The sequence below is a fragment of the Pelobates fuscus genome, chromosome 3 (assembly GCF_036172605.1).
Source record: "Pelobates fuscus isolate aPelFus1 chromosome 3, aPelFus1.pri, whole genome shotgun sequence".
In the NCBI taxonomy this organism is placed as follows: Eukaryota; Metazoa; Chordata; class Amphibia; order Anura; family Pelobatidae; genus Pelobates; species Pelobates fuscus.
The window spans coordinates 102,473,265-102,488,008 of NC_086319.1; the positions used below are offsets into that span (position 1 = coordinate 102,473,265).

At 40.7% G+C, this 14,744-nt stretch overlaps 1 protein-coding gene across 3 annotated transcripts in view; it reads left to right on the forward strand.

The window, feature by feature from the left end:
- The window catches only part of ARHGAP26 (Rho GTPase activating protein 26), a 431,709-nt gene that overhangs the window by 312,797 nt on the left and 104,168 nt on the right, over positions 1-14,744 (forward strand). For 2 of the 3 annotated variants that reach the window (XM_063447382.1, XM_063447384.1), the window contains exon 20: positions 2,532-2,691. In XM_063447382.1, coding sequence (XP_063303452.1) covers positions 2,532-2,691 — 160 coding nt within the window. The remainder of the gene's footprint in view (positions 1-2,531; positions 2,692-14,744) is intronic. The other variant, XM_063447383.1, reaches the window with a different exon arrangement.

A 14,744-nucleotide genomic window follows, 5' to 3' on the forward strand; every position in this document is an offset into this window, starting at 1 on the left:
AAGCCGACCTGGGAGCTGCACGGACGGAGGAGAGAGAAGGGAGCTGACAGGAGCTGCGGTGAAGGTAAGTTACAGCTTCCTGCCAGCCCCCCTCTCCCCCCAGTCTGTATTATGGCAATGAAAATTGCCATAATACAGACCTTGACTCGAGTATAAGCCGAGTTGGGGTTTTTCAGCCCAAAAAATGGGCTGAAAAACTCTGCTTATACTCGAGTATATACGGTAATTTTATTTAGAAATTTACCAGTAGCTGCTTCATTTCCCACCCTAGTCTTATACTCGAGTCAATACGTTTTCCCAATTTTTGGGGGTAAAATTAGGGGCCTCGGCTTATATTCGGGTCGGCTTATACTCGAGTATATACGGTAAATAAATAAATAAAATATTGAAACAAAATATAAAATAAATTATATATTCATATGTAATTTCATTCTAACTGTATTTTGTTATTAATATATATATATTGGAAACAGAATACACTTAGAATGACATTCTATATATATCTATCTATATATAAAATACAAATAACCGCAAATATATATAGAGAGATAAATACATATAATTACATAAAAGATTACATTAGTATACACGTAGAATTTATATACCTATAAATGCATATATATTAAAATTCTACGTGTATATTTAAGTAATTTTTTAACATAATTATGTCATTTGATTAATTAAAATTTGATTGACATGCCTGACAACACAGGGAGAAAGTGCAGAGAATTTAATTTGCAAGCACTATATTTGACCCTGTAACTCTCCAAGACACCATAAAACCTGTATATAGGGGGTACTGTTTTACTCGGGAGACTTCGCTGAACTCAAATATTAGTGTTTCAAACTGGTAAATTGTATTACAATGATGATATTTTAAGTAAAAGTGACGTTTTTTGCATTTTTTACAAACAAACGGCACTTTTATGGACTATATTATTGTTGTAATATGTTTTACTGTTTTAAAACACTAATATTTGTGTTTAGTGAAATCTCCCGAGAATAACAGTACCCCCCATGTACAGGTCTTATGGTGTTTTGGAAAGTTAGAGAGTCACATATAAGGCTTGCATTTCATTTTTTTTACATTGAAATTTGCCAGATTAGTTATGTTGCCTTTGAGACCGTATGGTAGCCCAGGAATAAGAATTACCCCCATGATGGCATACCATTTGCAAAAGTAGACAACCCAAGGTATTGCAAATGGGGTATGTCCAGTCATTTTTAGTAGCCACTTAGTCACAAACACTGGCCAAATATTCGTTTTTTGCTTTTTTCACACAAAAACAAATATGAACGCTAACTTTGGCCAGTGTTTGTGACTAAGTGGCTACTAAAAAAAACTAAACATACCCCACGTTCAATACCTTGGGTTGTCTACTTTTTCAAATGGTATGCCATTATGGGGGTAATTCTCATTCCTGGGCTACCACACCGTCTCAAAGGTAACATTACTAATCTGGCAAATTTCAATTTGAAAATGGAACGTTCTATATTTGACCCTGTAACTTTCCAAAACACCATAAAACCTGTTAATGGGGGTACTGTTGTACTCGTGAGACATCGCTGATTACAAATATGTGCATTTTGTTGCAGTAAAACCTAACAGTATTATGACATTTACAGCTAAAATGTGAGGCGGATCTACAAATTTAAAAAAAAAAAATTAAAATTTCTGTTTTTTTTTTTATTTTATTCATAATAAATTGTTTCATATACAAATATTTTATATGAAATGAAAGCCCTGTTTCTCCTGAACAAAATGATATATAATAAGTGTGGGTGCATTTAATATGAAAGAGGGGAACTACGGGTGAACAGACATATAGCGCAAATTCCAGTTTTTGTTTACGTTTTGTTTTGATCAGAACGTGTACTGTTGACTCCGTCCTGAAGGGGTTAAGCTAAAGTTGTTTTGTTGACTATAGTGTCCCTTTAAGGGAAGAAACGCTTAATTAAATAAAATGAGTCAAGCCAGATGGTTATAAAGCTGCAAACCTATACATGTTATGACAGTCTTCACACATAAATCAGAAGTGCTTTAGGGATCTGGAGTGTCCCTTTAAGTGAATAACCCTGATTATTCACAGCGTAGATGTAGAATGGCAGGTCATTATAGTGCAATAAAGTAATCCGAAGTAGTTGATTAAGATGCCTAAACATGATTTTGGATCAGCTGGTACCTGTGAATTTAATAAACAAGTAAACTACATACCTTTGAATTTCATATTCAACTGTACAATCAAAAATAACCTATATAAGGTATGACACATAAAATGTAATACCAACAGGGAAGTGAATAACAAAGTGTGTCAGCACTTTAATTGCTTGAATAGAGATTACCTTGGTAACACTTCGTGTGACTTGGATGCCATTTTCAATGTAGAAAACCAACCTTAGAGCTCCGCAGATAAAAAGATTGTACGTCTGTAATTCATCGTATTGCTGTTTAAATGTTCTAATAATACAAAGTATGTTGACTCTTCTGAACGTAATAGTTTATCTGCCTTTATTTCATCTTGTGTTTTCAGAAGAGAAGAGGAACAGTGTAAATTCTAGTGCTGAGTCGGTCATCTCATCGAACGCGAACAGCTCCGCCAACTCAACCTGTGCTCAACGTACCAATCTCAACAACCTCAACTCCAGCGACACTGACCTGGAAGTCCAGAAAATGAACAGGCCAAATTCACTGTAAGTATGAAGTCATGCATGTGGACGCATGTGGAAGTCATGCCTCTGGCACGCTTTAATGTTTATGCAATTGGTTTTAACGAAAAAAAAAGCATGAAAGCCCTCTGATTAATTTTATATTATGTATAATATGCCATAATGCAAATGTATCACAACCTGCTTTTTGCCATCTTCTCAGTCTAAAGATATACAACACTATTTTAACATTATGGAATTGTCTACAGTTTCATCCATGGTTTATCACGTTCTCCATCTATGACCAATAGGAAATTATTCTATAGCTGCTGGGACTTGATTGTTTTCAACTATTCAATGTCCTTCCTTAATTGGCTTCCAATTAATCTCTAACTAATGTGAAATAAGGATTGCATTGTTAGGCTGTTGGCTGTTATGACTACATCCCGGACTTATGTGGCTTCTGTCTCCTGGGGAGTAACACCTAATAGCTTAAATTCAGCTAATATGTCTTGGAGTTTCAATCGTTCCACCAGTAAAATCTGCCATTGTGTAAATTGTCTAGAACCAATAATGTGTTGGAACCATTTGTTCTTCTGGTAAACTATTAACTGTATTTTTAGAAACCAATGATCTGCTATTTAAAAATGTCAAAAATAGTCAATTTATGTAAAATGTATTCCATGAATAGGACTCTACCTATATAGACATAGGAGGCGTATGAAATTAAAAGAGAACATGATGGCAAGAAACGTTGTATGTAAAAAAAAAAAAAGGCATAAAGGCATTTTGGCTTCTTGCCTGCCCTAGTCTGGTTGATGCTCAGTCAGATCACTAGCGTCCCATTGGGAGAGTAGAGTATTTCAATTGCATCCTGGAAACTTTGAAGCTGTTGAGGCCTTATCATGTGTCATAGAAGTTGCCATTTTTTTCCCCTAATGCCATCTTGGGATAGCTGAGGCCAAGAGAAAATAAGAATGTGCATGCTTGAATGTTGATGGCAGTCCTAGTCAAGGAACTCCATCTATAAGTACCTGGTGACCCTCACAGATGGAGGAGGGGGTGGATCCTGAGATCCTATTTTGGACGTCTGGCTTCTGATTCCATAAACACTATAGAGTGGAGTGATTGGCTACCTCACTCACACCCTTGTACCCCAATAGGGCACATGTTTGCTGAGAAAGAAGAACAATATTTTGAAATAAGTGCAAGGTCATGTAGCATTTGACATGGGATAATTAGGGATTATTCTAGCTTTAGTGACTGAATAATCTAAATTTTATTAACGACAGGAGGCGAATATTTGCTTTATCTTTCTTTACTGAACCTCCCAGCAGCAAAGGAACAGTTAACAGTAATGTAAAAAGTTCAACCAATCAGATAGTATAACAGTATTATATGATGTCATCAAACTCCTCCCATATCCTCTTTCTTGCTGTGGTCGATGATATGTTTGTGTCAACCGTGTAAACTGTAACGATGAACTGCGGACTAAGTTGGAGTCCTGAAGTAGTCAACATGTGGAATCTTCAGCGTGCTTGAAGGAGCCGAATATACACAAGGTAGGTATTTTTCACACTAAGGGAATAGAGAAAAGACGTGAGAGTATAGGTTCTCATACTAGGTGAATGCAATTTATGGCATGTATGTTAAGAACAAATTGTAGTTACTCTTTGAATATAATATTGAATATTTCAAACACTAGATTAGAAGTGTTATGGCGTGAACCTATGGCAGATGGTGTATAAAGTGTGTGTAACCAGTAGACTGGAATGCATAGTAACTTACCTGGGCGGGTGTTAGAAAGTGAAAATAAGATGGGGGGGGGAAAATATTCGCCTCCTGTCGTTAATAAAATTTAGATTATTCAGTCACTAAAGCTAGAATAATCCCTAATTTTATGGCAAGACAGGAGGCTTCATATTTGCTGTTTTAACGCTCCTATATGATAGAAGATGCAGCATGTGTCATATGTTTGAAATAAAATGTACGGAATGTGGACTCTCTGGACCAAACTGCAGATGACAAAATGTCTGAGAGGGAGCTCCCCGCGCGAAAGGCTGAGGATGCGGCTGCTCCTCTGACTGAATATGCGCCAAAATTTGAGTAAATGCCTGCTTGCGCTAGTATCCATCTGATCCACCGTGCGACGGTGGGTGCGGATACCGGTTTGTGTGGTTTTACATAAGACACGAGGAGGGGTCCCGTAGGGGGCGTAGAGTGGTGGTGGCATCTAAATAATTCCTTACGCAGAGTGCCACGCAGAGTGACTGTCTATTAGGAAAGTAAGGTAGAATACGGAGGAAGAATTAGTTTTGTTCGTCTGGTGATGTGAAACTTAACGCCTTCAGGCGAGAAGACTACTGCGTGGGGATCAAATGCTCGGATATCCGAGACCCTACGGAAGGATACCAGGCATAGGAGTAAGGCCAGTTTGGCCGAAAGTTGACGTAGCGACAAATTTTCATTAGCGGTCCAGGATTCTAAAAGGGAAAAGACTTGAGTGATATCCCAGAAACAGGAGTATTTAGGAAGAGGGGGTCTGGCTAACCTGATCCCTCGTAAAAGTCTACAGACTGAAGGATGTTTCCCTATTGACGCATTGTCAATGTGATTATGGGCCGCAGAGATAGTGGATCTATAGACATTAATTGATCGATAGGATTTACCTTGATCAAATAGGGTAGACAGAAAATTTAGGATGATCGTCAGAGGTGCTGAAAAGGGATCGGTGCCCCTTTCCAAACACCAGCTGACCCATGTCTTCTATGCAGCGATGTAGGCTCGACTAGTGCCTGGGGCCCAGGAGTCCCATAGAAGAGCCTGAGTTGTCTCCGAAAGTCCTGAGACGTTCCAAGATCCCCTGAAACGGTCCAAGCTACAAGCTGGAGCCGGTCCTGAAGGACGAGTTGGTGAAAGTGCCCTGTTGGGTTCCTGAGGATGTCGGGTGGTCGAGGTAGAAGAATTGGATAGTTTACTGATAATTCTAACAGGGTTGGAAACCAAGTCTGGGTTCTCCTTAGTGGAGTGACAATGACTATCGTCACTATTAGGGCTTTGACCCGGTAGAGGGTGCGTTGGATCATGGAGAAAGGTGGGAACGCATAGGCTCCTGTCTCCGGCCAAGGATGTAGAAAGGCGTCGACTGCCCATGACTGGGGTCTGGGAGCCAGCTGATAAAGGCTTCCGTCTGGCGGTTCAGACGGAATGCAAACCGGTCCAGTGTAAGGGGCCCGCGAAGGCAATGAATTTGGTGGAACACGTGGGGATCTAATTGCCAGTCGCTTACATCCCTCCAATGGCGAGAGAACCAATCCGCGACTAGGTTGTCCGTGCCCGGAAGATATTCCGCTCTGATAGATAAGTTCCGTTCTAGACAGAATTGGTAAAGATCTTTGGTCAGATCGATAGTAGCTTGGATCGGGAGCCTCCTAACCGATTCACATAGCGCACTGCAGAGACGTTGTCCATGCGCAGTACTAGTGAACAGTTGAAACAGTCTTTTGCGAAACTGCGAATTGCGAAAGATCCTGTAATCAATTCCAAACAATTGATGTGCAGTGCTTGTTCGGATGGGGACCAAAGTCCCCCTGTGGACCCTTGGGCGCATGTGGCTCCCCATCCCAGGAGACTGGCATCGGATTCCAGAATGAAATCTGGTTGTGATCCGGAGATGGCCTTGCCATTCCAGGCTTCCATATTGTGAAGCCACCAGTGAAGTTCTATACGAACTTCGTCTGTCAGTTGGATGTACTGATCGTAGGAGGTGGAACGGTGTAGGTAGTATGTCTTGAGCCGTTGCATGGCTCGGTAGTGTAAAGGTCCTGGGTAAATGGCTTGGATAGAGGCGGACAGTAGGCCTATAGTATGGGCCAGATCGCGTAAGCGAATCTGATGGGTTGATAACAATTTGCAAATGTCTTGTGCCATTATCAGGATGTCATCCAAATATATGATGGATCGAATCCCCTGTGATCGGAGTAGCGCCATCACTGGTTTCATCAGTTTCGTGAAACATCATGGTGCGGAGCATAGTCCGAACGGGAGGCATGTAAATTGCCAGATTTCCTCTTGCCAGAGGAATTGAAGGAAAGCTCGATGGTTGCGAGCAATAGGAACTGTGAGGTATGCGTCTTTGAGATCGAAGCTGGAGAACCAATCTCCCACGCAAAGGAGGTCCCTGAGTAGATGGATGCCCTCCATCTTGAAGTGGCGATACCTGACAAAGTGATTCAGGTTTTTTTTTAAGTTGATAATTGGGCGTAGGTCTCCAGTTTTTGTGGCCAAAAAAATGTTGCTTAGAAAAGTATGCGGGAAAGGGGATTTCTCTATTGGCCCTTTTTTTACTAGCTTGCGCAGTTCGGTTTGTAGTGTCAGGTTGTCTGCTGCAGACATCTGTAGTGGTGTAGGCGGGGTGTCCTGGAAGGGGTGGAAAGGAAATCTATTTGAACCCTTGGACTGTGTGTAGGATCCATAGATCCTGAGAAAGTAATTCCCACTGTTGGAAAAACTGGTTAATCGACCTGCTATAGGTACATTGAAAGAAGGGAGATTTATTACCTGGAGCAGCTCTTCCGCGTAGGGTGGCAGATCCACGTCCCCGGATAGACCCTCTATTAGTGAATAGTTGCCTGTGGTAGGGTCGGGGTTGTCCCGATTGCCAATAGTTTTCAGAGGGGCGAGGCCTGTAGCCTGTGAAGGCGATTCTGCTGTTCGTTCAGCCTCTATAACGTCCAGCTCTCCCAGAAAAACGGCCTGACTGAGAACGAAAAACCTTGCGCATGGACGATTGGGCCTTATTTAGGGTGGTGAACACCGCTACATGTTTGGAAAGGTCTTTCATGAACGAGTCCCCAAACAGTAATCAATTGCCTCTGGTCCCAGTTCTCGGGAGCTCAGATCGGCTATTTTTTGCATCCAGTTTGTACAGTGCTGCCTAGCGTCTATCGGTGGACATGGCCACATTAGCGTTGCCTAGTAAGCATAAGGCTCTCTGGGCCCATAAGGCTCTCTAACTGTGTTTGGGTCAAATCTGGCGTGAGAGCTACCTTGTTTGGAATTGTCGGTCGAGGGCACTCGGCTCTGAGTTTTGCCCTAATTTCTTTGTCCAGTGGTTTGCATAACCACATTTTACAAAAGTTGGAAATGTGCTCTGGTGGAGCCCATTCTTCCGACCGTGGGAGTCTGATGACCCTGGGGACACCCGAAGCATCCAGAAGGATGTCTGAATCGGGTCCTTTTGATTAGGTAGTATAGCATCTAGATCTTTATGTGTGAGAAAGGTTTCCTTGACAAATTCCGATGGGGTATCCCCTAGCGCATTCGCCGAGGGGTCCTCATCAGAATATCCAAGGAAATAATAGTCAACCCCGTCTAACGTGTGGGATGTAGACCCTCTAAGGGGTTAAAGTTAGCTTGAACGGGCGAGTGGCAATCAATTTTTGGGACTTGGCAGGAGCCTTGCCCGCAGACCTACTCTCCCCTTTCCAGGGGCGTTTGCGTGTAACCTCCTGATCCGAGGGTTGAGAGTCCTCGGAATCAGAGAGTTGACGTGCAGTAGGGGTGACTTCGGCCGAAGTCTTCTCATGAAAGGCTGCTAATGCCTTGGGGATGGAATCTGCAATGGTTGAAACCAACCAGGCTCTGAGTACCTGGGATATAGCGGGCTCATTATTGTCAGACATGGTATGCCTTAGAGCGGTTGCCAAACAGTTAAGTATATTAATTTGAAAGAATGGAGTTGAATAGGGTTCACCCAAAATTATTTCAGAGTATAGATGGGGGTCACCCAAAATATTTGTGTAGTTTAATACGTAGGCGGCACTTAATATTTAGTGGGGTTGTCCACTAAAATATACACAAGTGGGTTGTACCACTATGATAGTAAACAGTGTGGTTAACCACTTAATTATAACCATAGACAGTGGGGTTCACCACTGAGTAGTAATAAAGTGTTGTATCACTTAATTATAGTGTATTTGTATAAGGGGGTCACCCTTAACAGTAATATTGGTGTTAAAACACCTTAAGAATTGATATTAAAGTGTTGTATCACTTTAATTATAGTGCATTTGTATAAGGGGGGTCACCCTTAACAGTAATATTGGTGTTAAAACACCTTAAGAATTGATATTAAAGCGTTGTATCACTTTAATTATAGTGCATTTGTATAAGGGGGGTCACCCTTAACAGTAATATTGGTGTTAAAACACCTTAAGAATTGATATTAAAGCGTTGTATCACTTTAATTATAGTGCATTTGTATAAGGGGGGTCACCCTTAACAGTAATATTGGTGTTAAAACACCTTAAGAATTGATATTAAAGCGTTGTATCACTTTAATTATAGTGCATTTGTATAAGGGGGTCACCCTTAACAGTAATATTGGTGTTAAAAACACCTTAATAATTGATATTAAAGACACTCAATATAATGAAGTGGCAGATAATAAAATGGTGGGGGTCACCCACAAAGCCTTCCTTTATTTAGTAACAACAATGATAATACAGCAGGTGTTGGAAAAAATCCTGAGAAGGAAATACAAGGGGGGTAAAAAAATCACTAAAAGAAATTAATGTATTAGCACTTTAAGGTGATATAAACAGAAGAGGAAAATAGTACTTACCAGATCCGAAGTCAGGCGAGTTGATTGCTGCTCTGGTGACTGGAACGCGAATAAAATGGGCGCCGCCAGCAAAAGGGCGGGAAACGATGCACTTGCTAAGTGCTGATGCGAACGGGCGGGGTAACGCGAGGGCGCGAAACTGAGAATAGTAAAAAGCAGTAATGAGTCGCAGGAGGAAAAACCTCCTGCGATTTAAAGGGGAAACCTAAATAAAGTTTAATAGGAAATTGACAAAGTAGTCCAAGATTGAATAGAATGAAATTAAAATAAATAGAGCGTAAATGTTTCCACAGAAAGTGTTGTTAAAGTGATAAGTGAATAAAGTGTTAAAGGTATATGACCATTGTAATAAATGTTTTAATTGAAATAGTGTATTAAAGGTTAAATGATACAGCAATATAATTGGAGTAGACTCACCTGGGAGGCAAGCAGCAAAGAAAGAGGATATGGGAGGAGTTTGATGACATCATATAATACTGTTATACTATCTGATTGGTTGAACTTTTTACATTACTGTTAACTGTTCCTTTGCTGCTGGGAGGTTCAGTAAAGAAAGATAAAGCAAATATGAAGCCTCCTGTCTTGCCATAAAATTAAAAGCCTTTCTCGACATTCGCTTGTGGCAAAAAAAAGTTTAAACATTTCTACTGTTACCGAGTAAACTAGCAGAAGCCAAACACAGAGAGATGGATGCAGGTCTTCAGGAAGTAAGAAGTCTTTATTAACATACCGATCGGGCCTCAGATGAACTCCTGTTCCAAAAATATCTGAGAGCCCAACACATGGTGTACATTCCTTATATAGCACTATAACTCCTCCCATTAATAGCTACACCCACATATACCTTTAACCAATCAATGAGCAGAATATAGACTTGTACATCTGGTCAAACCACATGGCCCATCCAAGACAAAAGAAATAAGTGCAATTACAGTTCCTGCATTCCTGCACATGCTCAGTACATTGTTGACAGTATCCTAGCTATGTGTACCTGACTAACTGACACAACATACACATATGCCACATGGATATCTTGGCCTACTAAATTTACATTCACCGAAATTCCACCACACTATGTTGCCTCTGAATATGAAACATGTTCACACAACTTTGACATTAGATTCCCCAAACAGTGGCATAAGCTAGCAGAGCAGGTGTATTAAACAACTGGTAGTATACCTCCCAATTCCTTTTTTAGAGTCACAGTCATTCCTTGAAATGTAAATCTACCTGTACCTGGCTTACAATCTTTGATCTATGAACTAGAAATCTTCTGTTTGCGTGAGTGCTTATCTTGGCTTTATAGCATGTGCAGGATGTATGTTAGAACTCCAACACCAGAGTTAGTTAAACATGTGGTGTGTATTAGTGTATCAAACAGTGTAAAAACCTGCAGTTCTCTTGTCTGCAGCCATTGCAAGCCCTCCCCTTCTAACCACACCCAGACATTGCGTGGTTGCCCAATCACAGACTTCCCAATGCAGCTCAATCATATCAAGTATTGATAAGTTAAATTTCTATTGAAATCTGTACTGTGTGCAAAAAAAATTAAGCGAACACACTCTTCACACAAAGCTTTTAAGCAAGCTAAAGTACTTTAAGGGTCAGGAGTGTCCCTTTAAATGAAACACCTAGTACACAATGGTGCTAGTCATTAAACTTCAAATTGCCAAATTAGCCAAACTGTGACTAGTGAAGTTGGCCATTTTTTCTACATCTGCAATTATTATTTTCTTTTACTGGGGATAATTGCTATTTGAATGCATATATTGCTTCAAAGCAGACTCCTCTTTTAGCCAGATCGGCCTTCCCTGAAGTCCTCCATTGTGAGGACATGTCCAGTCAGATGTGTTTTCTTTTTTTAATATAGTATTTAATGCTACTTATAGAGAAGCTTTCGATGCACACAGCATTCAGTGTCATTGGATTTTGCATGCTGACAGTGGACTTCAAAGAGGTTCAATAATTGAATCTATTTCAGTCCAAGGCCTCTAGCGGCCGTCTGTCTGGAAATGGTAAAATGTAAACCATGCCATTTCTCAAAGTATACAGTTTCATTAGCAAGTTTCTACTGGCAGCATCAATGCCCCAAAATCACTTAATAAGATAAGGTGACAACATTTTGGTGATTAGACTGTACCTTTAAAGTAATGCTTAGTACTTTACCGGGTACGTACATTTTGTAGAAGAAATAAATTTTAAAAAATTGTATATATTATTAGTATATTTCATGAGGTTATTATTTAACCATCTTGAATAATAAAAAAATAATTATCCATTGTATCATCTTATTCATGTATTCCCATGCATTTATCTGTCACCTCGGAGAATGTTCTTATTACAGTTAATGTCAGAAACCGAATATACCTTCTCATTTATCAAACTGCAATATCAGATTTAATTAGAGTTAAGGACTACCTGACCACTGCTTTGCTGCAATTCTTGCTGCTATTTACTTTAATAAATGTTGTGCGCAATAAGAGACAGTTAAGAAAATCCTAATTTATATAACTGGTCCCTGGGAATAAGAACCTAAGCTACAATACCTGCTTGTACTACGCCAATTACCATAAGTATGCCGCCATCCATACTATATGTGCCCTATTTACTGTTATTTTGAAGGGGTTTATATGCATAAAGACATTGCGCTACCTGGGTCCAGGGCCGGATTAACATACAGGCTGATGGAGCTGCAGCTCCAGGCCCATTGGTTTAAAAAAAAAAAAAAAAAATCCTTTTTTAAAAAAAATTTACTTTTTTTTTTTTTTTTTTTTTTTTTACACACTACTCTTAGGGTTGCCAGGTATTTCTCATGTATTTCTTAGGGTTGCCAGGTATTTCTCAGAAGTATTTCTCAGGTATTTGAGGCTGCCTAGCCAGTGCCGGTATTGCAGTAATACCGGCAATACAAATGTCTGTCTCAGTATAAACATAGATTATTCTGCAATACCAGGGCCGGCCAGTAGGGGTCGCTGTTTGTGTGGAGAGAGTCAGTGATAAGAAGTTACGGCATCTCCCTCCCTGCCTCTCTCTACTCACTGATCCGCGGGGGAGCAGCTCTGCACAGAGAGTCCAAACAGCAGCTCCAAGACATGGGGACGCTGAGACATTGGGACACTGGGGAACATGGGTACCCTGAGCATGGACGTGCCCCAGTCTCTCAGTGCCCGTAGTGTCTCTGTGCCCGTAGTGTCTGTGTCCCCTAGTATAAAAGAGAAAAATCTCAGGCACTCACTGTGATAGCTTTAAGCAGGTTTATTGGACACCGCAACATTTTGACCTGTACCCAGGTTTTTATCAAGTCTCCAGTGTCCCCTATATATCACAGTGTCTCAGTGCCCCATGTCTCCCCGTATCCCCTTGTGTCTTTCACCCAGTGTACCCAAGAGTCTCAGATTTCCCAGGTCTCCCAGTGTTCCCTAGTATCTGTGTCCCCATGTCTCCTAGTGTCCCAATGTCTCTCAATGTCCCCTAGTGACATGGGGACACTGGGAGACATGAGGACACAAACACTAAGGGACTGGGAGTCATAGGGACACAGACATTCCCCCTTTTTGTGTATGTTCGCCCTTTCGGCTGTTCTGGTTATGTGATTTGTGTCAGTAGCCCACCCATTTACCGCATCCATAGACTTCCTGCTTTACTGGACACTGCTGTTAGGGGGTATGGGTGTACTTGAAAGATGAAAGCATGAGATTAGCAAAGGGTATGTTTTCTCATAGTTGCATCCTATGAGTTTCCCTACAGCATCATCTCCATCAGATACATGACGCTTAGGAGGTATGACTGTTTTAGTGTTTTTGGTCAATAAGATTTTGTAATTAGGCCCATCATAATTATCAGCACCAGGCCCACTGGGCTCTTAATCCGGCCCTGCCTGGGTTGAAGGATGAAATGCTACCATTGATATCTTTATGATCCCTCACTAATGAGGCATCAAGTAATAGTCTGATTTTGCCAATCTCAGTGAGAATAGGATATTAATAGCACTTTAAAATGGCCACCATACATGGTACAGTGGTTATTACAAAGTGTATAAACCCTGTACAACGGCAATCATGACCGGATTAAAAGCTTTTTTTTTTTTTTTTTTTTTTTTTTTTTTGTTATGGGATTATTTCATCATTGTTCTTTAAAGGGTAATTTTAATAAAGGAAGATATGCATTTTTTTTTTTTTTTTTTTTATAACCATAACCTATTCAAAGAATAGATGTTGGTTTTAACACTATAGGGTCAAGTATGCATGTTTGTGTTCGTGACCCTATAGTGTTCCTTTAAAATCTGAGCGGAGTCTGGAATTATTAGCTTGAAACTTTTCCTAAAGTAATACTCTGGTCTTCAATAGTTTGTACTTCTTGAGACCTTGTCAAGTGATTTTTTTTTATTTAACAGCTGTTGCAGTTAAGATTTGGAATTCCCTGTGAAAACAAATAATCTAATCTGCAGTTTGCTACAGAAGCAGAATAAAATAGTTGCCAATGGCAAAGGGTCGCATAGTCATTCAACATTTTACAACAGACATGTGTTACTTAACTGTTCCTTAAGTCAATGTACACAGGCAAATCTATAGCATGGGAAGAAACCAGATTGGTAATACATAATATATCTAGTTTATCTGTTTTAAGAAATATTTCTACTCTGTTTATGTACTTTGAAAAGATGCACATGTCTGGAAATATGAAATTAGTTCTTAAAGGAACACTGTAGGCACTATAACAACTTAATCTAATTTAAGTTGTTATTGCCTTAACTATTTTCATCCTTATTTTTCAAATCATTTTCTTTATTCTTTATGAAGGCTTTGAAGAGCAGCTTTAAGCCACGCACCCTGAAACCAGCCGATTCTGAGAGCCGGGAATGTAACCCAATCATACTCTGACGTCAGCATGCATAACTGACATTGGGTATCATTTTGACGCCTAATGCGCGCTCCTGCGATATCAGAAATTCGACCATTCATTCGTCAAAAAGACAAATGAATAGAAATTTCACACGAACAAACAAAGACCGAATGTTGGTGTTCGTTCGTTTATTACAAGGAGAGAGCTGTCGGCTCGCAACTCCCTCCTTGTAATATTAACAATAGAACGGCAGGGAGCTGTGCTCTCCGCCACTTCTTAACCCCCCACATGTCCTCCCTCACTCCAAGGGGGTCAATATGACCCCCATATTAGCATAAGGGAGATTAAAATACTACTCAACAATGAACACTGTGGTGAACCCCCCCATCTGTTAACTAAGGGGGAAGGATATAGTGCCCCCGCGAGCCCCCACCCGTGCCCCGCAAGTGGGGTCCCTAAATGACAATGGTGGGGAACCTATTGTCCCCTGCCACGGGCCCCCACACATGAGTGGCAGGTGGGGACCCTAAAACGATATAGGGGGACCTATTTCCCCCCAGGCCCCCACCCATGTGCGGCGGGTGGGGGCCCTACATGGAAATAGGGGGGGACCTATTGTCTCCCCGGCCCC